This window comes from Amblyomma maculatum, chromosome 4 (genome assembly GCF_055883805.1).
Source record: "Amblyomma maculatum isolate TAMU_Amacu chromosome 4, ASM5588380v1, whole genome shotgun sequence".
Lineage (NCBI taxonomy): Eukaryota > Metazoa > Arthropoda > Arachnida > Ixodida > Ixodidae > Amblyomma > Amblyomma maculatum.
This window is the reverse complement of record NC_139347.1, coordinates 105,483,889-105,509,490: the sequence shown is the minus strand read 5'-3', so window position 1 is coordinate 105,509,490 and position 25,602 is coordinate 105,483,889. Positions and strand designations below refer to the sequence as shown.

Genomic DNA, 25,602 nt, shown 5'->3' with positions numbered 1-25,602 from the left:
AGTTTCCTCGGGACTCGAATCGGCTGAGGACATCGATTCCAATCCGGCCTACACATTCAAAGGTATTGTAATTTTTTATCAAAACTCGCATCGCAAATACCCTGAACCCTGCAAAGGGTTAGGAAAAGCGAACGAGAGGCTGCTCCTGCACCTCTTCACTAACACAATGCTGTGCCCGGCAGTACCTAAACATTTTGACTCACAATTCACTGGACAGTGCCAGTACTGTAGGGAGGTGGCTGACACCTACCACATGGTATGGTCCTGCCAACAAAACCCATCCCTTCCCCGCATCCCTAACCCTTCCCGGGAGGGCTGGGAGGCGACCCTGATCGGCTGCTGCGACCTACAGGCCCAAAGGGCCTTAACGTGGCGTGCGCGGGTGGCGGCAACCGCCAATGGGGTCCCTGACTAGGGTCTCCACCCAGTATTATAAGGCCGAAGCCCTTAAGGCTCCGCGTCAAACCTCCCAATATGAAATAAACGTTTTCACCACCACCACCAGGAAAAGCCCTCCAATTACGCAATCTCAGCCACGGCACCGCGTATCCTTCCCTTCGTCGACAAGGATGTCATGCCGCCTCTCGAGTGATCCCAGTGGCAGCAGCGAGGTTTCAAGACCAAGATGGTACTGACCCAGCCCTACGCACATCAAATTTTTTTAGAAGGCCGCGTGTGCAATTCGTGGCTTCCAGAAAATTCCAAGTCTCTCCTGCGGGCCGAATGAGAAAAGCATAGCTCGTGAGAGCTGCGGTGTTCGTGCTCTCTCGCCATTGGGAAAGGTTCGGTGGCGGTTTTTTGAGAGCGCACTGCGCTTCGACCGCCGGTTCTGAACGAAGATCTGGCAGCAGTAAGAGGCGGTCCTCGGCTTAACCGAAGTACTGATAGGAGAGCTACGAGCTTAGAAGTGTCACATATCGTATCAGCACTCGGCGCTGCTCTTAGATTTTAGTCAACGCCTTCTCTAGTAAGTTCGCCTGAATCAGTTTTTAAATACTTTCCTTTGTGTTATTATTCATAAAGCTATTTCGTCTGTTGCTTCAACTGTGTTGTCGTTTTGGATTCTCTGTGCGTCCAGTACACATCGGCCGCCAAATCGACGAGAACCTCCGAGAGATGCAAAAGAAGCGAAGAAAGAACACGACGAGTTCATTCGACTGTCGGGTTTAAGAAGGGTCGTATGATACGCTCCTTGTGATGAAAATACCAAACGCTGTTATTGGTTTGTTGGCGTGGTTAAAAGCGTGATTTTTCGCAAGGTAATACATTCTATCTATGCCTCAGTTCGACTCCACTTTGTTTATTATCTGCGCAAAGCACTTACCTCGGAGAGGTTGCACACCGGCTCCTTCCTTGAGATAAATACCTGTATACACGATAGGCAGCGTGCCCTGAGTATTTACGGTAGCCCGTCGTCTCTCGTTGATTAAGGCGATTTTCCATAGTATTGATGACAGTCTCAATTATTAAATTTACAATTAATAAGCACATCAGCGCGAGTCACTGAAATGCATTAATACTAATATCGGTACGTGTGCCAAGTTTTAGGCAAATAATTCTTGTCAGTAAAAAAGGGCCTAGCTTAATGCGCCAATTTCCAAAACTTGGCAAGCACAGAATTCATTTCTGTTCGTTGTTCTTGAAATGTATTAAATCTTGAACTGAGCATCAAACGCTGAAGAAAACTAACAGTGAATGTAGTGGTACGTTTTACTTCTGCCACATCTCGCTGCCTTAGCGCTCTACCGTGTGCTGTCATACGCGAACTTTGCTCGAAATTATAAATAAAACAGAAAACAAATGTGTTTTATTTGCTTTATTCACAACAGGTTGAGACACTTTGTTAAAAAAAGTAACGTTCGTCACTCTATATTTACAGTATTGACCTATTTGGCGATGCACACAACTTTGTTTTCCATGGGTCTCACATAGTAGACTAGAAGCACTATACGATCCAGGCGAGTTCATTCGCTACCTTGATGTCAAGAACTTGTGTTGGGTATTCCGAAAATCAAGTTTCCGACGCCGTCTCAGTGATGTTCCTCTGAGGACGAAATCAAGCTTGTCTAATTATCGAACTTGGGGCTCTGAGCAATGGAAGTGTTTTTTAAGCACTCAAATCATTGTTCTCTTCAAGAATTATGTTCAGAAGTACGGCCAACGTTTCTGTAAACTGCCAACCCAATTTGATTTTAATGTATCCGACAAGATATGGTGGCAAGAAACATGACCTGTTATGCTTTGAAAGTATACAGACGGTTGTATGAAGCTGCAACGGAAGAAGATCTGGTCGAGCACGCACTATCTTGCTGGTGCTTGGCCATCACACAGTTCTCGTCCATCCAGCCGAAAAAGAAGCCTTTGGCTTACTTTTTGTGAGGCGCGAGGGGTGACGCACAATGTTCACGTCAACAAGTCTGGTGCGATGTAAGCGGGTGGCATTCAACAAACGTCCTCTCCGTTAGCTGTCGAACTCAAAGCGTCGCACCTGAGGCCTCCGTAAGCTGCCCGACGAGGTGTATCTGTCGCCCGCCAGACTGTCGCCTGATTGGCTCGAGTTGCTGCCATACTGTTTGGCGTACTTGTCCTGTGGCATGACCGAGTGGCTAATACGACCATCTGAAAATAATGACAAATTAGCTAGTTAGAAACAATTAGGGTAGAGGGACGGGACACTTAAGATGTGCCTATAGACAAGGGATAAAGTGCCAGCTTTAATGGCTCCCTTTTGCGCGTTTCTTTCCGGAGACTTGGCGAAGTACATAGACTTTACTGCTCACATTATTACCAATTCTATATATTTTTTCGTCTAATATCTCAGATATGCTCTTTATCATAGAGTAATGTGTTTAAGGCAATCCGACGTAGATGTAGAGCCAAGGTGTACGCACGCACATGCGTGCAAAGAAGTGGCGTGTCTGACTTAGACTGCAAGTGTCAAAGGCGGTATTCTTGTCTCACTTTTGAATCTCAAACGAGAAGCCCGAGTTGAGAGCTCATGCGAAATCGGATCAGTCATGGTGTCCAATAACATCAGACAACCCTACGATTAGTCAGCATCAGGACAACGCTAACGCCAAAATTTCTCGTAAACGGAGCCTTCAGCGTTATCGCTGAATATATAATAAGTCCCGTAAAAGCTGCGATGGTGGTTCCTACACAACGGAATCCAATGCGCTTTATAAAAGGTCAGTTATAATAAGGCGTTTCTTCCTAATATTCCCATTTTCAAACAACACGCTGTTAAACACATGATTCCGCAATAATAAGCTTGATATATAGGAATCCGTTATTTGTACCATTATTTTGTGCTTACTTTTTTGTGGAACAATTTCTCGATATGCAGTTGCACAGTTGGACTATGTAGATACGATGGTGCATAGCGGCAGATCCCCCGCATTGTTCGTGGTGACGCCATTTTACTCTGCATTCAATTCACGAAGAGCGATGGTAACACATAATGGTTGCCAAAACTGCAGACATACGGATTCTAGCGAGTCCCGAGCTAATGGTCACGTTCTAATATTAGCACAACTAGAATGAATTTCATAGCAGCTTCGATGAAGTATTTTCAGTACCCTGATTCCCTAGCTACACATGTGAACGTATAACAAACGATAGTGGAGATATCGGGTTTCTTTCCGCAACCGGCAAAGGTTATTGAGCATTTTTCTTTGTGCCCGGCAAGGCTACTCGCTGCGTTTCTCCTCCCACTCCTCGCTGTCTTCCAATGCATCACAATTCGTCAGCAACATTTCAGAAATATCATTCGCTGCAGTAATTAGTCGGAGTTCAAAAGAAATGGTTTCCTGTCATGCTCAGATGTTTGTAGATAGCCTTACCGAAAAAGACAAGACCAATAATCCTGCATAATCTGTAGCCATTACGACTGAAGTAACCGTGACAGGGAGCATTCCCCCGACGTATCCATATGGACACGATGATAATTCTCTGCTGGCCAAATGGCGAGGACGAAAGCAAGTGGGCAGAGATGCGGTAGAGGAGGAAGAGACGAGCACAGGAAAGAAAAGGCGCATGGAGTAAGGACAAACGGGTGCTGAACTCACCGGCGGCACAGACGGATGCCCTTACGTTGGACAGGGTCGCACGAGGAGTTATGGAGCAGCTGGTCTGAAAAGATGCCCGACGTACATAGCAATTAGAGACTGTGAGCCAACTGGCTCCGAGAAGAGCCATGTCGCCAGGCGCCGTCTCTGTGCCCTTCTTCCCCCCCCCCCCTCACTTTCCCTAGCCCTGGTATCCTTACTTTGGTCTCTCTGAATACGCTGCGACATTTTGTCGCGCTGGAACAGCAGAGTCAGCTTTCTGGATACAAGAAGGCAGTGAGGATAAGAGGGAGGACGAAAGCCGACAAAACTAACATTTGCTTAATTAACCATTGTTATTGTATATGCTGTGGTACAAGCAACAATAAGAGAAATGCTGTTCCGTGACGCCGCACGGCAAGGTGTCTGGCATTTGGGACTAAGCAACCGCCCCGCCCCCGGCTCATCCGGGAGTGCGAACAAATGAGGCCCCAAACCATGAATTTATAGGAAGGATTGTTTGGCAAGCAGTATTTTCATTTTTTCGGTGCTATTTTTTTGGAAGGCCGGCACTGTAGACCTGGCATCATATGAAAAGTAGTATTAGAGACGTGCGCCGCTTCGTGTTCTTGCTGATAAAAGTAAAGTGGGAACGGGAAAATTGCGGTTGCCTTGTGCGGCGTTGGATTCGACGATGAAGAAAAAGCAGCAACCACACTAAATATTGTGAAATGAACACTAACTGGACGCACATCATGAAAAATAAAATTAGTGGTTAAAAATGGTGTCAAATATTTCCTGCCTACTGGAGGCTGGAGCTTACTATATTCCCTATATTTCCAGTGGGGCTCGATTTAGGCTTCTCAACAGGCGGTCACTTCTCAGGTTTAAATTATCTATAGGGGCGATCGCACGCGTACTTCCTTCTTTACCATTACGGTTTGATCAAGCGGTCTCATTCTTCCCAAATTACCAAATTTTCAACCGAGGAGCTGGCTTTCGCGCCAATCCATTGATTCTACCTCCAGCTTGTGACATAAGAAACAAAATTTTGTAACGAACACTTAACCTCCCGCTTTAAGGGTATGACGTATGCCATCGAGATAGGCTACCAATCTACATATAAATTCCCGCTTTATCCATGCAGTATGAGCGTGCCTGCATGGCCCAGTGGTTATGGGTATGCAGGGGTCCTGGCAGGCTTATTTCGATACAACCCTACCTTGTGGACAGAGAGCCTCGAGTCGGCAGCTCCAGCCAAACGTAATGTCAGGCAACCCTACGTCCGGTCAGTGCTAGGCCATGTCAGCTGCCTGCTAACGCCTGCCAGCGCCATACACGTGATGTTTCGCTCACAAAGCCAGTGCCGGTAGATGGCATTCGACGGTGGCCTTCGACGCCGGAATTTAGGTTAGCGGGTCCTTTATTGCTCTCGTTTCAAGATTTCTAAAGGCAGCTAAGCTATCAGATTATGCATTGAAGAGAGCAGATTGCATTAGAAATAAACTGCGCAGCAGAAGCAATGAACTCAAGGCAGTGATGAAGCTAACTGCCTATGAAAGGCGCATTGCTGGTTTGGATTTACCGAGTCTCACTGACGTTTCATAAATAATCCTAATGAGCTTGCGATAGCATTCTTATGTCACACAATGTTTTAAAACCATCTGTAGTGCTCAAATAGATTTTGCCCATAAAAACATACATAGCATTAACACTTTGAAAACACAGTTTACATCCCACCATAATAGTACTGAGGGCGTGTTATTGGCTCACCACAGTCAAAGAGAGCTGCGTGGGCGGTGACATCGTCGTTAATTGATCCGAGGTAGATTTACGGATCACCGGCTGTGGCCGCTCAGAGTACGGTCTTTCTGCTTCAGCATATGCGTCGCACGTCTGCTGGCCTCTTATTTGTCCTGCAATGGTAAAGTAACAAAAACAAAGTAAAGCTTCTCGTACATCGACACCTATATCCGATGTTAGCTACACGCGGCAGCGCCGGTGTTAGCATTCTCAGGCAACGGGGGGTGGAAACAAAGCTTTGCGCCAGTTACTATATCCAGCTATGGCGAGAATAAGACCCGTTCTGACACTATTGAACTCAGAACTTGTGCGTTTAAATGGCGCCACTCGCTCCACGTTGAGTTCAGAGCTTGTGCGTTTTAATTACGCCACTCACAGGAACGAGCGGCGTAATTAAAGCGTGACGCTATACCACCACCTTTTATGCCGTGTGGCAAACTCAGCGCTATAAATAAATAAATAAATAAATACGCCGCTCGCTTCACTTGTACAAACACCGAGTTCATCGTCAATGGGCGACATTCTGAACGCCGTGCGAGGGATGCTACAGCCCCCCCCCCCCCCCCCGGGCGATAGCCGAGCGAGCGGTCAAGCATGCGTACAGTTTACGTTTCAAAACTATCCAGGACCAAGCCAAGTTTGGCGATCGTGGGCCGGTGCCAGTAAGATAATGAGTCTTCTGGTGGCCTGCTAAGCCTGAACTGCGATGATGGCTGTTGAGGTGTATGGCAGTACATGCGCAGTACACGCCAGAAGACGGACGCTCAAGAAGCCGTAAATGGGATGCCTAGCTGTGACGACAACGAAATCCCATTGTTTGGGTGATAGACTCAAGAGCGTATGGTGGTGTCGTGAAGATGTGCTGTGGAAGTATAGAGGAAAGTCCATGGCACGTGATAGTTTGTAGTGACATGTCAGACGTGACATGCGTGCTGTGGATGCTGGTGGGGCGATTGGTGCAGGGAACGACACATAATTTAGACGCTTGATAGATTAGATGTGATTTTGAAGACGCTGCACGGCACTGAGCGCCTGAGGTGGGACCCAAGGATGGAGAAACGCAATGCTGCTGCGCGTCCAGGGCATGTGAGCTTCCTTGAAGCTGCTGCTTTTATGGCGAGAGGATTATGAAGAAATGATAAAGAATGCTAAGTAATTCTGATGTTACTTCATTTCTAAATTGTCCCAAAAATATTAGTTCTGAAGCACGACATACCTCCTAGTGGCTTATCATTCGCTCAGTTCTGTCATTTTCTCTATGACACAAGGTTCTCACACAGTCGGACATGCTGGACGTAGATTGTATTCCCTAGTAAATATTGCTGCTCAAAGGATGAAAGCGCTCCCGCCGAGAACAGCACTCATGCAGCACGATAAACCAGCCACACAAATCAGCAGGCTACTAAAACTGTTTACAGATGCAGGGCACTCTTCAAGACGCCAGAGTCTCTTTGTGTTCGAATAGAAGGTCGCATGCTACTGTGTGCGATTCGCTTCCTTGGTCTTGTCATAGAGTCATAGCAGTTTTTTTTAAAGCCAGCGTTGCATAGGGTGCATAGATTCGTCAGTATTAGTAAGCAAATGTAATGCATACGGCAGCACATCGCGCTACACAACAGAGGCTCTCTAGATTTCTATAGCACCCAGCCGATACGAGAATCTCGTCGGTATGCTTGGCTTAACGACGCACATCTATAGCGGCGATTTAATATGCGCTCTCTTCCAAATGCCGTAGGATATTTTGTCACATAGTTCATCAATGCATTTTGAACATTTTAATGACCGGGTACGTTCGTTGGAGCTCTGAGAATTGATGAAAATATTTTTGAATGCACGCAATTCAAAGATTCGCGCTCTCTTCCTACCTTCACAAGTTTCCTGGTGTTTGAAACACCACTGCTGAAAATAGGTGTAAAAATCTGTTTATCTGTGTCAAGGTGTTTACAGTAGAACCGCACTAAAGGACCACTCAGGTACCTGTGAAGTCTGAAAAATACTTCTGAAACTTTAATTTTTATGTATTCCTATCCAGGGTGATCCTATATTACACCCCACGCTGCTGCAGTGTCCGCGAACGTAAAATTCACTTGAAAATACAGTGATGGTATAGAGCAGTGAAATTGATTTCGTAGTGAAAAACTTTGCGGCGTCCACAAGACACCTAGTCTCAAGAACAATGACAACATTAAAGCAGTTGTGGCTTTGTAGTTAAATTCTTATTTCTAACGCGTTACTATATAAAAATCAGGAACTCTTTTCGAATCTGCTAATTACGTTCCGTAAAAAGAAAACAGTTCATCACTAACTGTCATTCTTGGAGGCTAAACGAACCGGCTTCTTGGCTGGTGAAGCATAGTACGACGAACGTGAGAGCGTATCCTGGAGGGTTGCCTGCTTCTGGCTGAACTCTGACAGGATCATTGCGTCGTCCAAGTACAACTTCGAGTGAGGGCCACCTGACACCGGAGAAAACAAAAGAATGGCATTACAAATGTGCACATTCATTTCCATTCTTTAGAAATTTAGCGGAAAAGGTGTTATCATTTGAGCTAGAATCCTTGTACAAAGAGTGTGCATTAAAGGGATTACAAACACTCCATATCATTTTGTTATTAGGGCCGTGAAACATCACCGTCAGGAATCACACTAGGCATCAAAAAGCAATCTGAAATTTAGTCATTCTAAAAAGGTGAACAGTGGGTAATTTTTTTCACAAATTGCACATCAAAGATAACAATCTGTCCTTAATAAATGTCTGAGCAGTATAAAACGCAGTGCTAACGGAGAGTACTTATATGGATATCGTATCGTGTACAGCTTAATTATAATGTATACATGCTTTGGGGTGACATATGTATTGACCTATAATCCATGCCTGAATGATATCGCTTAATCCTTAAAGCTTGAGCTGTTCACCGAAAAGAGCTCATGTCACGAAACGCTCTTCCTTCGGCGTCCAAGAGCTTGCCACTGTACATAGGGCAGAGGGAATAAATAAAAACAAAATGAGGACACTTAAGCTCCCTTTTAATTGTGAGACGCGATAGCGTAGGTTAAAAGTCTTCATATAATGTCCCGCTTTATTCAAGTTGTATGAACGCGCTTGCGTGGGCTAGTGGTAACGTGAATGCAAGGGCCCTGGCAGGCTGAATCTGATATCACCCTCCCACATGGAAGGAGATGCCCGATTTGGCAGCTTTTATGAAACATAATTTGAGTAAAACTTACCGCCCATTTGTACTCTAACTTTCCTTCCCTTTTCACCCTTTCCCGGCACGGAGCAACAGGCTTTTGCCACAGGCTAACTGCTCCACCTTTCTTTCAATAAATACTTTCTCTCTCTCTCTCTCTCTTTCTCTCAATCTTACGTCTAGTCAGTGCTCGACGGTGCTAGCTCCCACCTGCTGTCTCCCAGCGCCATTCTCGTCATTTTTGTTCATAATGCCAACGCTGGTGCTGACGCCAGTCCTTTAACGCTGTCGCGTTGACTGAATCACAAAATTCTCAGTCAGCACAGGGAAGACGAGCAACGACGAGAAGTAAACCGAGTCAGATGAGCGTCAGATTGCATTGAAGCTCAGCAGAACCGCCAAGCTGGCCGCCTCCTACTCATAACAGAAGCGGGCTGCGTTGATGTGCTAGCCATTCATGGCACGGAACTCGAAGATATGACTTGACGCCAGTCGCAAGGTACATGACGGAGCAGAGCACTGGCCATCGGCGACGCGCGCAATCGAGTTGCCCGAGTTTGTAAGAACTCTACAAAACCACTATGGAAATTAAATAGATTCATAAACATATTTTAATTTTGTTTAATAGCGTTTTTGAGCATAGCCATTTAAGCCAGGCTTGCTAGATAGAGCAACTTTGAAGTTTAAAAGAACACTTTTATATTTAAAAATTTCCCGTAGTATAGAAGTGATCTGTTGATTTGACGTAAATATGTGCCCAATGGTACGTGGAGAAAATATATTGACCTATTGTGTTAACGATTTCCTGCCAATGAACTTCACAAGCGGTCGCGGGTGCCAACAGCGGGTTGTGTCGGGTGCGAGCCAACCTCATTTCTTAAATAGCCGCGATCAAAGAAGACGTTAAAGTGATTGTCAAAGCCGTACTAAAACACCAAAACGTGTTCGAGCTCACCATTAGCAGCAGGGCCCCTGTAACGTGAACTGTTTCGTCTCAGCCAGATGTACACAGTTATGATGGCAATAACGACCAGTGTGACAGACACCACCAAAGGTGCGATGAAGGCCATGTTTTTGTGTAGAGGTAGAGCTGATTGGTCTTGAATCGCCGTTGGAGTCATCATGGCCACTGCGATGAAGGGTTTGCATGAGTACCATTTGCTTAAATTTGGATGGTCGAAGCACTACGAATTGTCAAACCGGGAATATTAAAGATTCTTCATGCATCTAGAGCACGCATCCCTTTGAAGCAGCTCGAAAATATAGCCTTTCATATTTTTCACGAAAAGAAAACGTGGGCTAGTGAACAAGTGCAAATTATGAGCCCGGTAAATTGTTCCCAGATTAGCAGAATTGAGTGGCTACTCAATATCTTTGAAAACTCAACGCAATATTCTATTGGTTTCGAAAAATGAGATCGTATTGCACATTATATAGCAGACCAAATAGAACGTGTTTCAAAATTTTCAAATGATTCTCAGATGCTTCTATTCAGGTAAAAGTAAAGTTTAACGGAGCATTTTTGATTGTTTAAAAATTCTGCTCCACTTAGACGAATCATACATAGCATGATGTCGGGATCTCTATCGCCCGATGTAGATGTTTCAGCTGCTCACATGTGTAAGGCTTGAGATTGCTCAAACATTGCCTCGCAGAATGTACAAAGAGGCAGTTGTGTAGATGTAACAAACCGTGGGGGCCTTGATGCCTGATAGTGAAAGCCATCCTTTACACATATAGCTCTCATCTTTCTCGCTTACTGAGATGTATTCCCAGCTGTTTCGCTGTTTCCACCAATATCGGATGGTAATTGGTTTCCACTAATAATTTGTACCACTTTGTAGTACGCTTAGTAGCAGCTGTTTTCGCGTGAGTTTATTGTGACGTGAAATCGTCCAGTAGGAGTTGGAGACAACCTGAAACGATAATACCGATAGGGCTACCTGCAGCCGAGAGAACTGGCATGTTGATTTCGAAGTCGGCTTGAGTGGCACCGGCCTCGCTGTGGGCTACCACCTGCACTAAGTAGTGGCGTCCGGGTACCAAGCCAGAGAGCGCGTAATGCCGTTGGCGTGGGCTCGGGGCGTCAGCAAGTGGAAGCCAGGCCGGGTGGAACTTGAGACGGTACTGGACTGCGAAGCGAGTCACGGGACAGCCGCCGGCAGTCCACGCGTCAAAGTGCAAGGTGGCGCTGGTAGCATTGGTATTGATAAACTTGTCCGCAGGTGGCGATATTGGCGCTGGAAAATTAGGAATGAGAGTGGTGAATCCTGAAGCGCTTTTAATTTAAACGCGTGTGCTGGCTTTAAAAAGAAGTAGTGATGCCGAAGGAATCTTTGAAGTTAATAGTAAAGTTTATCAACTTTTTGAGCTTGAGCATTGATACGAAGTATTTAAAACCAAACTCCGATGACATGAATAAGAAACAACCAAGTTGCTGAAAAGAAATGTGGCATTTCTAATCAAAAGCTTTCTATGGGCGTCAAAATTACATTTCTTGAAATCAGAAAGATGCCTACAGGTTTAGCTAGCTTGAATCATGAAAACAATTTATAAAATTCAGGTTGAAAAACAAGTTCGCCGCTGCAAGAAAATCATTTTACAGAAAACCAACGCTAGCCAGATTATATTTCAAAAAATAGTTTTACGAGTCACCTTCAGCCAACGTGTGTTCTCAAACCCTGAAAAAAAAAAAATGCTGAGACGTCAAGATGGGATTCATCCAACTAACTGTGCTAAAAACTTTGCTGGTAAAGTGATAGACTCGATCATCGTTCTCTTGTGTCGTGGGCTGGGCAGTATACATCCCAGTCAACATTGAATTATTTGTATCTTACATTGTACTCATCGCGCATTTTTATTTTCAATTTACAAATACGCAGCACGGCGTTTTAGACCCTGGTAATGACTCAGATACACTAGGCGGACGTAGATGAGGCACAAAAGAAAGTCTTTAGAAGCTTCTGCACGAAAGAAAATAAACGATATACGTTGGAGCAAGCTATGCACATGCATAGTCATGCATTACATAAAAGGGTATATGCAGGTGATTCACAAAGCACTGAGCGATTGGCTACAGTATACTACCCATTTTAGATATGTAAATAGTGTTCTCTGTTAAGCTTTCAAGAAACAGTCGCGTTAACACTGGGTAAAACTAAGCGTTTTAAATTTCGGGGGCAAAGAACACTACATCACAGGGTAAATGGGGAGAACAGACGAGATGTGAAAATTTACGGCTTATTACATTCTTAGGGAAGAAAATAACTCTTGGAGCGTATTCGCACCTAGGGGTTTCTCGAAGAAAGTGACTACAGAATATAATTGACACAGCCGCTATCGATCAACACGCCTGTTTAACTGCATATCACTTTCTTGAGCGGTGCATTGGATGTCGTTGTCTTCACCAAGTTCTCTCTGTGCGCAATAACCTAAGAATACATGGCTATTGCATTGCCTTTTTAAATTTAGTTAGCTGATCAAAAATGTGTATAGTGCGCCACGAATAATGTTGTAATTCATAGATTTGGCCCATGTTTGCCTTACCTGGAAACCATAGGCTCGAAGCAAAAGCGATAGCAATCGTTATGTGCTTTTTTACCATATTTTGGATTTGGCCAACTTAGCAAAATTGGCCATAATCTTTTGTATGTGCGGGCGATTGTTTTTCTGTTTTAAAATAAACAGAGGTAGATTTTGTTGTTTAGTTTAGACGAATTATTCTTGTCATAGACGGTGCTCAAAATCTTCCGTACATTTTCCTATTACCAGGAAGAAAGGAATAGTTTTATGTAGAAATAATTTTCTTCAGTGTCATGTTTTCCTCCCAAGTTACCACTTCTGTTCACCACTGCAATACCTTCTTAAATTATGTTCGTTGCATCCATATTGCATAAGGTGCTTATGTAGGCGTGTGGCGGCCTCATTTTCATGCCAACATAGGCATATACTGGTTTTATCGTCACCGGCTTCCATCGAGGGAAATATTTGTCTCACGACAAAATTAAACCAAATTGATACTTCAACACATCGAAACCAAACATTTTAATTCACTGAAGCAAAGATACAAGCAAAAAGAGTGTAAGAGTGCGACAGATGTAATTACAACAAGAAGGCAGAAGGCAGGAAATGAAGTTGCCAGAAGGGACGCAGAACATGCCAGTAAAGAACCAATCTTTAGAGAAGTGAATTCTTTAGTGATAACTGTAGTCAATAACCAAATGTAGTCAATATCAACATAAATATGAAAGAAAAAGAAAGCCACCCTATTCTTGGGTGCCGCCCACAACGCAAGCTCGAACTATGACCAGGACCCATCTATTTCTATTTGTACCAACCTGCGCCTTTGGTGCGTACGACGACCGCCTCTCCCGGCTCACTCGTGCCCAGGCTGTTGGATGCGGTCATGTAGAGGTGGTACAATGTTCCACACTTGAGCCCATCCAGCACGAAGGACTGCTTGGTGGAATTCAGGGGCAGCTGCTTCCACTCACCGTGCTCCGTGCCGTAGTGCAGTACGTACTCTGCCAAGCACAAAGACGAGAGCGTCTAGGAGGGGTATCCATCGAGATTCAGCCACAGGAAACACGCAGCCATATAAAAAGTGACCTAATTTTCCTCAGACAGTGCAGCACTCTACCAATAGCGCGAACCGTACCGTAGCCTTCAGACACCCGTTAATTGGACGAACTTAAAAAAAAAGCCTTACCAAAGTGTTCCACCTATTTAGCCCCAGAGTTAAATTTTATGGTAAAAACTGGCTGTGAAATTTTCACAGAAAGAGGTTGGAGCTATCTTGAAGCTACATTGATCGATGGCGAAAGAAGGAAATGTTCACATTGAGAGAGAGAGCATGAGCTCGTGCCACGCCCTGGACAGCGACAGGCGAATCCTGTTTGCTCTCGACGATGTTTGCGCAGCCAGCCGGATTGGGGAGAAGCAGCCATGGCGCAGCCGACTATCACTGTTTGCTGTCCTCTGCTCGCCCAACAGACCAACACGGTGTAGGAACCGTTCCGGCTAGTAGAGGCGCCGCTCTCGCAGTACGCACGATGCATATGTATAGTTCCCCACGAGGCAGCCTCCAGCCTTTTCTTTGTCCAAAAAATAGCTCTCCCCTAGAGTAGTAGTAGTGACTTTACATGGTTGTGTGGATAACAAGAAATGTAGCCTATATTTTGGCACACCTCATGCTATAGTTATTTATTGAGAGTGGCCGCCACAAATCTCAGCATAGGGATTCAGGGTAGAGCCAGACATTGCCTCATTAAAACAAATAACCCCAGAAATAAATTTTGAGAATGATCATTAATAGCGGATGTATCTTCACTACCAGTTTTAAAATACTAAGCTTTTCTGTCGAGAAACAAGTGTGCAAGGTGAGAGGACAGTTTAATTAGTAAACAGAGAACCTTTGTCCAAAAGACATTAGCTGCCTTCATTAAGCAATTCGCTCTCGGTTTGCTACTAATGGCATTTATTCTTGCGAATCTCAGTACAAATAAAACAAATAAAATAAGAAATGATGTGTTTAGAGATTCTCTGGTCGGGTCCTAATGCTGTAAATAAATAAACAAACCAAGTGCCCCAAGCCATCGTAGTATAATCTGAAAATTATTACAGCTATGCGTGTCATAAAAAAGCAGCAGAGTTGAAACGAAAGCCCTGTTGGCCGCTGCTTCAACAACGCCATTCTCCTCGTCCACTCCGTATGGAACCAAGGGGTTTGCTGTGACATCAAAGCGAACTGCGCATTTCATTAGTCGATCGTTATGATTGCAACCACAGAACAGACTGCCTGTGTTCGTCTGCTAGTTCTTCCCATCACTTCACTCCGCATTCTCCTTTAAATTTAGAACTTGCTCAAACATCAACCTTATATCTCGCATACCTGGTAATTGTTTTTTCTAAAACGTTTTAATCCTATGTTTTCATATTACAGCCCGATTTCAGGTTCTTAGCCTTTACCTTGATTTTAAGGCATCGAAGATCGCAAACGTGTATTGCATTAAGTGCCGATCTCATAACAATGCATAATCAAATAATGAGATAAAGGTGGTTCAATTTAGATTTTATTTGTTAAATGAATACTTGTTATTCAAGCATGAAAAGAATTATATCTTTAAATGTTATGAATTACCCACTGTTGTGACTCGATAGCGATATTTTTCTAAAGGTATACAATTTTTATACAAACTTTTATGGACACCGTGCGGGGTGTTCACAAAATAATTTTAGTAAGAATTGTCTTCTCCAAAACCTGTATATGTCGGAGTTTGCGTTACTGAAACGAGGAACCTAGAACAGCCGCCCCAGCTAATCGTCATGAGATGTTGCAGGATCAATTTGTTTTTCTGAAAGTTTATTGCAGAAGGGAAAAACGGTACGAAAGTATTCGCGCTGACACCGGTATTATATATTCTGGCGCTTTATTTGCTCAGTTCCACATATAAAATCTCGACACTTTCAAAAGAATCTCGCGTAGATTTCTTACCTGTGACCGAGGACTTGTCCTTCGGGTCTCTTTCCCACAGCACCGAGAGGGAGGTTGTCGACAGCGCGGTTGCCTTGATAGACGGAGATGTGGGAGGCGCTGACCGAGAGAATAGAAACAAGATAGAAAGGATGACATTACGCTATATTACATGTGCTGTACTGCTTGCACGTGGCTGTGCTACCCAGACTGCGTGATTCCATTTTCTAAACGATGGGGTCCCTCCAACAGCGTCACATGGCGACAAAATAGCAGAAATATTTCAAAAACGAAGAGTGCAAATAAATCCCGCTGCTCTCTTCGCTTCTATAGCACTGTGAATTATGCGCCGTTTTCGAACGCAAGAACCGCGGTTCCAATCTACTTCGTACTAACTTCTTTAAGTACATGTTTATTTACAGCTGACAATCATAAATAAATTACTAATATTTTTCAATGGCATATGTTTTTTTTTAGGTTCAATTACGTGATAATTGTGATTATAAGTCGCTGTAAAACATAAGCGTTAACGGCTCATGAGGTGACATCAAATGACGAGGTATTGCAATGCTCCCACTCATTCCGTACTTATTTCCATTAATATTTCCCGCCTACAAAGGGTGTGTGTTATCTCAAGGTTGTTTAAAGAGACACTTCTGCGCAGCAATCACCATTTACCTCACTGACAAAAAACCATTGAGAGAAGCAAGTTGCAGCACGCTACCGTTGAGACCTGAATTACGGAGCCAGACTCGTGAAGTTAAACATAATGGAGTGTAATGTGCAGAATGTTTTCAATATTATTTGCCGAGCTCGGTGTTCTGCGAGCCTTACACAAGCCTCCACAATGCACTTGTTCTCCTTCGTTCAGTTCATCCTATTTTACATTTCAATGCTGTTCTGGCAATGCAAATAATTGTACGAAATGATCGGTATCGAGCTTGCTATCGTCGACCCGCCAAGTGCTTTTGTTTGGCTTTAATTATTGCGAAACTAACCAGGGATACTGAATCATTCATGCTGATCTAGAGAATAGCTGAAAATATTCAAGGCTGTTTCACCACTTACAATATATATTTTTTTTACTGTTTTACTAGCTCGAAGCAGCTATTTATTAGAGGCAGTCAGAGGCACTTACAACGGCAGCTATCTGCCCCTTAAATATCTTACAATGAATTTATTGGCATTTTATGGCTTTTCGTCCAATTTACTGCCGTTATGTGGAACTATGGGATGTGCATTAGTATGGTACCCAAAAGAAAGAAACGACCGATAGAGTGTGGGTCCGAGAAACCACTCGCAGTGACGAGCAAAAGCAATCAAACGACGAAGCACGAACACCAATAAAACAGAAAAATAAACAGAACGTAGTGGAAACAATGCGCGACAAAAATATTGGTTTGGTTTGTGGGGTTTAACGCCCCAAAGCAACTCAGGCTATGAGAGACGCCGTAGTGGAGGACTCCGGAAATTTCGACCACCTGGGGTTCTTTAACGTGCACTGACATCGCACAGTACACGGGCGCCTTGCTTTTCGCTTCCATCGAAAAGCGGCCGTCGATGGGGGGATTCGATCCCGCGTCCTTGGGAACAGTAGTCGAGCGCCGTAACCACTGCGCCACCCTGGCTTTTTTTTTCTTTATTGCATGAATTGGTACAAATACATCAGTAAAAGATCGTGGTTGCCATGCCCCTTGGCTGACAACCGTGTCTAATGGACTTTCATTACCACAAGTTCGCCCATCAGACTCAAGACCTCCTCCGCAACCACTGCGCCACCCCGGCGGGGTGCGACAAAAATATTAGACTCGAAGTGAGAAACCTCTATTTTTTCCACAGAAAATGAATAACGTATCATCTCAAAATTTATGGTTGAGATTATGTTTGGTTTTTATACTTCGAGCATTGCTTCCACATTTGCTGTTTAAAACTGAGTACGGAATGCTTTCTTTGTAGTATGGCGTTAATTTCTTCGGTGTGCACGGGTTAGTGGTAATAAGGTGCACAGGGAGTTGACCCAGCCACATAGAAGCGACGTTTCCTACAGCTGATCTTTTCTCAAGAGAAGCCGAGTTGCCGCGGGCTGTGACAGTTTGCAACGAAACTGGCATCAATACCTACATGTGCTTTGCCGCGCATTTTCCGCACTCCCGCAGACCACCAAAGCTATGAGGAATAATTGTAACTGCTTAGTGGTTTAAAATTTTATTTTCCACAGCTCGTCATCCAATACACTCAATTTGAATGACAGTGGTAAATCGTAGCTTATTTACCGTGAAGACATTACTGAAATAGCCAATTCACCTAACTTTTTCTCTCAGCATAATGAGGCTTTCTTATCTATTTTTCCTTCTTCATAATTTACCGACTGATTCAGATTTCCCCTCTCCTATACGTTGAAAGTTTTCAATAAGATTTGATACGTTTCTTAAACTATAACTAGGCTTAAATTCTGGCTTGTTCATCCACTCGTACGAAGGGTAACAACGGAAATAAAGACAACGTCCACTGTACGCATCACTCTACTAGGCTGTGTTCACGGCCTGTACTTATCAGGATTGTAATGTGTTACTTCCCACAATAAACGTCGCATTTCCTGCTCGGTTCATTCAACTTCAATGACATCCAGACTATGCTTCCCAAGTTTGGGAGGTGGTATTACTTTTACAACGCACAACCGAGGAGTGCGCAATCTTTTCATGGGTCCAACACAATGAACATCTGCATGAGGCCAAAATTCGAGGAAACAGACGAGGATAAAGGAAGCTAGCCAGTCCAATTGTTCTCAATGAAAACTAGGCAGGAGACATGCGCCCGTCAGATGCCAACCAAGCCCGCCACGTTGGAGGAGGAGGAGAGTGTGGAAAGTGCGATTACTGATTTGCGACAGGGCATGAAAACAAACAATGTTCTAAATTTGCATAGTGTTCGGAACAATTTGGGCATGCGGGGGAATGTCTGATCCGGTATAGAAACGACCTGGATGGAGTAAGCAGTGTATTTTATTGTATGCATCTAAGAATGTGTATTTGCGTGGTCGGGAGAGATTTATCAGGAAGAGGAAGTGTACGAATAATTTCTCTAATGTCATAGTGAATGTGGATTTCTTTTTTTGTAGTGAAGAGTAGTGTCCCACGTCGGCGGATAAGGCCAGGAAATCACAGGCGCCCGGTGTTGAAGTTCGCGGGCCAGGCGATGCACTACCTCATTGCCTGGGATTCCAGCGTTACCAGGAGTCCACCTGAGTGCGACAGTGTTGGAACCTAGTTTGGTGAGAGCTCTGTGCAGATCATCCTGCAGTTATTCAGGAATGCGACCCGTATAAATGGCGGGTATAGCCTGTATTGAATCAGTGTATATTGTATATCCTGAAGGGTTAGGGGGTGCTTGTGCGAGGTCTTGAATACTGGCGACTATTGGCAGGGTCTCGAGAGTCGCTGCAAAAGGAGGATCTATGTAACGACCGAGGGTATTCGTCACTACACCGCTACAGCTCTGAATTGGCTAAGCAGCCGCTCCGACATTAGTTCGGGTTGCATCTGTGTAGACGATCATGAAATATTTAGGGTAAACATGATTGGCAACGCGAGCGGAACATCTGCCTGGGTTAGTATCGGCTGCAACGTTTTTTGGAATAAAGGTTGTTTTGAGGTTTTCCGGAAGCAAAGAAAGAGGGATAATTATAGGGAGGTCGATAGATTTGAATGCAACCTGCTGTAGTATCCAATGTCCTTGTTTGGTGCTAGAAAGACGTGCCATTTACTGGTCTCGATGTTGATGTGTGCAGTCTCCCAGGGTCAAGAACAACCCTGTAGAGTATAGGCGCTCCGTGGACGTATGCACAGAGACGTTAAGTGCAGCTTTATACAATATATGAAGCGCAACCTCAATCTTAAGTCTTTGGCAACAGGGAAAGTAAGGTAAGGAATTGTATATGCAATTTTCATCATCATCATCATCATCAGCCTGATTATACCCACTGCAGGGCGAAGGCCTCTCCCATATTTCTCCACTTAACCCGGTTCTGTGCTAGCTGCCCCCACTTGACCCCTGCGAACTTCTTAATCTCATCCGCCCACCTAACTTTCTTCCTCCCCCTGCTACGCTTTCCTTCCCTTGGAATCCAGTTTGTTACCCTAAGCGACCATCGGTTATCCTCTCTTCGCACTACATGTCCTGCCCATGTCCATTTCTTCTTCTTAATTTCCACTAGAATGTCGGTAACTTGAGTTATTTCTCTGACCCACTCTGCACGCTTTCTATCTCTTAATGTTACCCCTACCATTTTTCGTTCCATAGCCCTCTGGGTTGTCCTCAACTTAAGTAGAACTCTCTTGGTTAACCTCCATGTTTCAGCCCCATAGGTGAGTACAGGCAAGATGCAACTGTTGTATACTTTCCTCTTGAGCGATACCGGTAAGCTGCTAGTCATAATCTGCGAGTGCTTGCCAAATGCGCTCCATCCCAATCTTATTCTTCTTGATATTTCCTTTTCATGGTCCGGATCTGCGGTTACTATCTGTCCTAAGAACACATATTCGCCTACTATTTCCAGTATTTCGCTACCTAATGTAAACTGCTGTTAATTCCCGAGGCTGTTGAACATTACCTTAGTCTTCTGCATATTGATTTTCAAGCCTACCTTTCAACTTTTTCTGTCTAGGTCTTCAATCATTATTTGCAGTTCATCCCCCGAGTTGCTTAGCAAGGCAATGTCATCAGCAAATCGCAGATTACTGAGGTATTCTCCATCTACCCTTATCCCTAACAGCTCCCATTGCAAGTCTCTGAATACTTCCTCTAAACAAGCTGTGAATAGTACTGGGGAGATTGTGTCTCCTTGCCTAACACCTTTCTTTATGGGAATTTTGTTGCTTTCTTTATGTAGAACTATGGTTGCTGTGCAGCCACTATATATATCTTCCAGCACTTTCACGTACGGCTCGTCTACCCCCTGATTTCGCAATGCCTGCATCACCGCCGAGGTTTCAACTGAGTCAAATGCTTTTTCGTAATCAATGAATGCTATGTATAACGAGCATTTTTCTATCACCTGATTGATGGTATGGATATGATCGATAGTAGAGTACCGTTTCCGAAACCCTGCTTGATCCTTTGCTTGATTGCAGTCTAAGGTTGTCCTGATTCTATTAGCGATTACCTTAGTAAATACCTTATGCGTAACAGACAGTAAGCTGATTGGTCTGTAATTTTTAAGGTCCTTAGAGTCCCCTTTCTTGTGAATGAGGATAATGTTTGCATTCTTCCATGCTTCTGGTACCGTCGATGACACCAGGCACTGCGTATACAGGGTGGCCAGTTTTTCTAGCACGATATCCCCCCCGTCCTTCAGCAAATCTGTAGTTATCTGATCCTCTCCAGCTGATTTCCCCCTTTTCATAGTTTCTAGTGCTTTCTTGACCTCGTCCTTCGTTACTGGTGGAACGTCTGACTGTTTTTCCCTACCGCCAATCTCATTACGGTCCTGACTACTTTGGCTACTGTAGAGATCTGTATAGAACTCCTCGGCTACTTTGACTATCTTGTCCATATTAGTGATGATGTTGCCCGCCTTGTCCCTTATCGCATACATTTGGTTTTGTCCTATGCCCAATTTCTTCTTTACCGCTTTAAGGCTTCCCCCGTTCTTTACAGCATGCTCAATTTTCTCCATGTTATACTTCCTTATATCGGCCACCTTGCGCTTATTGATTAGCTTTGATATCTCGGCCAATTCGATCTGGTCTGTTGGATTGGAAGCTTTCATACTCTGTCGTTTCTTAATCAAATCTTTCGTCTCCTTAGAGAGCTTACCGGTATCCTCTCTAACTATCCTACCGCCTACTTCTACCGCGCACTCAGTAATGATACCTCTGAAATTATTGTTCATTGCCTCTAGGGTAATGTCGCCATCCTCAGTTAGAGCTGAATACCTATTCTTTAGCGAGATCCTGAACTCTTCTGCCCTCCCCCTCACTGCTAATTCGTTGATGGGTTTCTTTCTTACTAATCTATAGCGTTCCTTCTTCAGATTTAGGCTAATTCGGGACCTCACCATCCTGTGGTCACTACATCGAACTTTCCCGATTACCTCTACATCCTGCACAATGGCGGGGGTTGAACACATTATGAAGTCGATTTCATTTTTAGTCTCTCCGTTAGGACTTTTCCATGTCCATTTCCGGTTCTTCCGTTTGCTGAAGAAGGTATTCATGATTCGTAAGTCATTGCGCTCTGCAAACTCAACTAGTAACTCCCCCCTGCTATTCCTAGAACCAATGCCATAGTCACCTACTGCCTTGTCTCCTGCCTGTTTTTTCCCTACCTTGGCATTGAAGTCGCCATGCATTAGTACAGTATACTGCGTCTTTACTTTTCGCATTGCCGATTCTACATCTTCATAGAAGCTTTCAACTGCCTGGTCATCATAACTACATGTAGGTGCATAGGCCTGTACAACCTTCAGTTTATACCGCTTATTAAGCCTAATTACGATGCCTGCAACCCTCTCATTAATACTATAGAATTCATGTATATTAGCCGCTATATACTTATTGACAAGGAAACCTACCCCTAGTTGTCGCCTTTCTGGTAAACCTCGATAACACAGTACATGCCCATCCTTCAGTACAGTATATGCCTCATTCGGCCTCCTAACCTCACTAAGCCCTATGACATCCCATTTCATGCCCTCTAGTTCCTCTAACAGCACTGCTAAACTAGCTTCACTAGCAAGGGTTCTAGCATTAAACGTTGCCAGGGTCAGTTTCCAATGGCGGCCTGTCCAGCGGAGCCAGGCTTTCTTAGCACCCCCTGCTACGTTACAGGTCTGACCGCCGCCGTGGTCAGTTGTTCCGCAGCCGCTGGTGACTGAGGGCCGGGGTTTTATGGAGCTTATCATAGGAGGTTGTGGCCAATTACTGCACCAGGGTGGCCAACTCCTGTTCTGGTGAGGGAGTGCGTTGCCGGAGGTTTTTACCGGCATCAGGTCGCACCCCAAACCTGTATGCAATTTTGCTAGGTGCTAATGTGTGGACAAGCTGCCTGACATGACCCTCACGTAGCCCGGCGTGCTTATTCACTATGCGGCGAACTAGATGCGTAAGCTGATTGCAAACTTTAACGGTGGTAGACACATTGGCCTGATTAGTTGACTCATGGATATGAAGTCCAAGGATCCTGCAGGACGATACACGAGGAATGTGGTGACCTGCCATTGTGAGATTGATTAGCTGGTTATGCTGACGTTGATAGCGAGTTTTTGCAATCTGCATCTGACCAGCTGAATGATCACTTGGCCTTGGTGACCCTGGTCCAGGACATTCTTGACGCTTTGTAATGCGTTGAATAACGTTATTTCCTCCTCCTCTTCCTCCTCCATGCGCACGTAAAAAAAGTAAATTTTACGCATTTTGTTTTATGATTCTATCACGATCCTGCACGCACAGCTGACAGTGCCAGTCAACGCTAGCGGGTAGCGACCATCGACACCTAAAGGCTCTTCTATGGCCTCCTTTTTCTATCACTGTCATGCAGTAGCTGTGAGCAAAATCTATCCTAGTTTCATATACTGCGATGCGACTGTGCCACAGACAACCGGGAAACAAGGTTGTTTCTTTTCTGGGAAGTCGCAGTTAAGCACGTATGTTATGGCTTGGAAGTCAAACACGAGCCACGGTGAAGCCAAGCCAGAGGCTCTCTGCAAATCCAGACATCGGCCGGTGAGTTAACGGTTGAAGCCTTGATACTGCCAGTGTACATCAGGCTGGCTTTCTTGCTCAGCCTGCGGTCTTTGTGAGACTAGTCTGGTCCTTTAGGAATTACGGAGAAACAACACGTCATCGACACTTTATCAACATGTGTAGTAGTGTGCGGTAGCTGCGTTGAGAAGGAAATTTTACATAATGTTTTAAATTATTGGTTGCAAGTTATAAAACAGTAACCTATACAGGAACACAAAGTTTACCTAAGTGTGTTTGGAAAGTTATCGTAATCGCAATCTTGAAAATTTTGAGCATTATCAGTGCTTTTTAAAACGCAAACCAAGTCGATGACATTATCTTGCTAGCTCGCCAGACATGTTCGAGCAAGAGGACATCAACAACATATGAGGAGGTATGAGTGCAAGACCTTTTTCCAATTACAGTTCGTGCGGTTATCATTTAGAGTGTTATTACTGCGTAAGTAATTTTCGGGAGACGTTTGGAAACGGATGCCCCGTAAGAACCTTCCGAAAGAAAGGGAGAATAGAGGCTTGGAGGCGACGGGAACTCGAGGGCTGTGGGTAAACAGCCGGGGCTTTTGAGGCGATTTCCGCTCTGATTTGTTAGGAGTTTGGAATATTTAACGCCATTCATGTCAGCTCTGAATCACGTATGGTGGAGAGGGAGCACTGCTGTGCTGGTGAAAGCTGAGAACAAAAGGGTATATGCGGTGCCAAAGCACGCTACTCTCTCATTCCCAGCGTACGTGGAAACTATTAGTGGAAGAAGCGAAGAAAATGAGACTTGTGACTTCGTGAGGCCTGATTCGAACAGAGCACATCCTTCTCGCAAATCCGCAATAACAAGCGTGTAAGTTCAACCCAGCTCAAGCTGAGCTCAAGTGCCTTGTGTGACGTAGCATAAATATGTACTAAGACGTATTAGATAAAAGATGTATTAAATAAAATTGTAATATAATTCTGTATACGATGTTCTCAACTGAAGTCCTAAATGTGGTATCTTGCCGTACCTAGCTTACACCACATTAGCGGTAGACGTCTCTGAGTTCGGTTCAAAATTTACAACAGGATGAACCGAGGCAATCGACTGGCTGGAAATTATTTCATTACTTTCAATTATTAAAGCAACGAAGGTTGTTTATTATTGAGGTCAACTGATAGCAATGCTAAAATTGGTCAGGGTTCCAAGATAGTTCTTAATGAGATCGTTGGGCTTGATTCATTTAAGCTGCAGTAAAATATTTCAAAATAATTCTTGATCCGCATATATCTGCACAATAAAGCTCCTATAAATACGCAAACAAGAAGAAGTGTGCGTGTAATAATTGCAGTCTGAGAGGCGAAACAACGGTGCAGTAAACGCTAGTCTTAGTCATTGTATGAATTTTGTGGAATTTACAGAACCACTCTACGTAAAAACTTGGGCCCATTAAAGAAGTGAAAAAAAAATAAGTGAAAGCCACAGGTTTTGTTCAGGTAAATATCAACTTTTTTTTAGGCTCCCATTTTGCAGCGAGCTAGTATGAGTCAGAAAGACGGGGAATCGCTTTGCTTGAAACTAGATACTTATTACTTTTTATGGGCTTTGACATCTCTATGTCACAATGACTGTGTAAATATTAAGAAGAATGTTGCCTTGCGCAAAACACAAGAGTATATCTAGCCAGGACTCTCAAAATATTACTGAAGAACAGTGACGAGACAGCTACGTAAAACGAATTTAATGAACTCGGAAACGTTGGTAACTAGAAACGAAAACGCATAATCAGCAAGACTACGAGAAAAATGCAGCACTGCGTGTAAAATCAGTACCTACGGCCTCTTTCGCTGGAAATAATGCGATCTTTCTCCGTGCATAAAAAAAAAAAACCGAGAGCACTCTAGATTCCACACTACAAAAATGCGAAAGCTTAAGCGTTGCTATTGCATCCCGTTTTCTTTTATTATCATTACCAAGTTTATGCTCTGTCATTATCATCGCTATTGTCATCATTGCCATTATCACTAATTGCAGCGTCATTGGGTCGCCATCCTCATGGTAGAAAAGGAGAATAATGATGTGCTTTGCATGATCCCGGGCGTGGAGAATTTGGTTAAAGCACTCGGCTGGGGACCCAAATAATAGACGCTTGGTTCCCAGTGGAGCCAGGATTTTTACTTTTCGGATGATACCAGCAGGATAATTCGCAGCTATTTTCCCTCATACATTCGTTTTTACCAAGTGACATATCAGCGCACCGATCACACGCACTCTCGGGCACAGGATTTCGTTCCATGAGCCTAGAAAGGCTTTCGACTTATTATTTTGACAGCTTTTATCTATTTCATCAAATAATAAAATGTCGTTTTTAAAGCGTTATCTGCACT

At 44.1% G+C, this 25,602-nt stretch overlaps 1 protein-coding gene across 1 annotated transcript in view; it reads right to left on the bottom strand.

Annotated features, from left to right (window-relative positions):
* Nucleotides 1-2,220: 2,220 nt before the first annotated feature.
* The window catches only part of LOC146191913 (cell adhesion molecule Dscam1-like), a 121,149-nt gene continuing 97,767 nt past the window's right edge, over nt 2,221-25,602 (bottom strand). Inside the window, exons 19-26 of the mRNA XM_084600399.1 lie at nt 15,534-15,632; nt 13,378-13,563; nt 10,984-11,280; nt 9,996-10,169; nt 8,156-8,305; nt 5,820-5,962; nt 4,068-4,131; nt 2,221-2,619 (exon numbers count right to left, since the gene is read on the bottom strand). Of these exons, the coding sequence (XP_084456525.1) occupies nt 2,462-2,619; nt 4,068-4,131; nt 5,820-5,962; nt 8,156-8,305; nt 9,996-10,169; nt 10,984-11,280; nt 13,378-13,563; nt 15,534-15,632 (1,271 nt within the window). The 3' untranslated portion in view covers nt 2,221-2,461. The remainder of the gene's footprint in view (nt 2,620-4,067; nt 4,132-5,819; nt 5,963-8,155; nt 8,306-9,995; nt 10,170-10,983; nt 11,281-13,377; nt 13,564-15,533; nt 15,633-25,602) is intronic.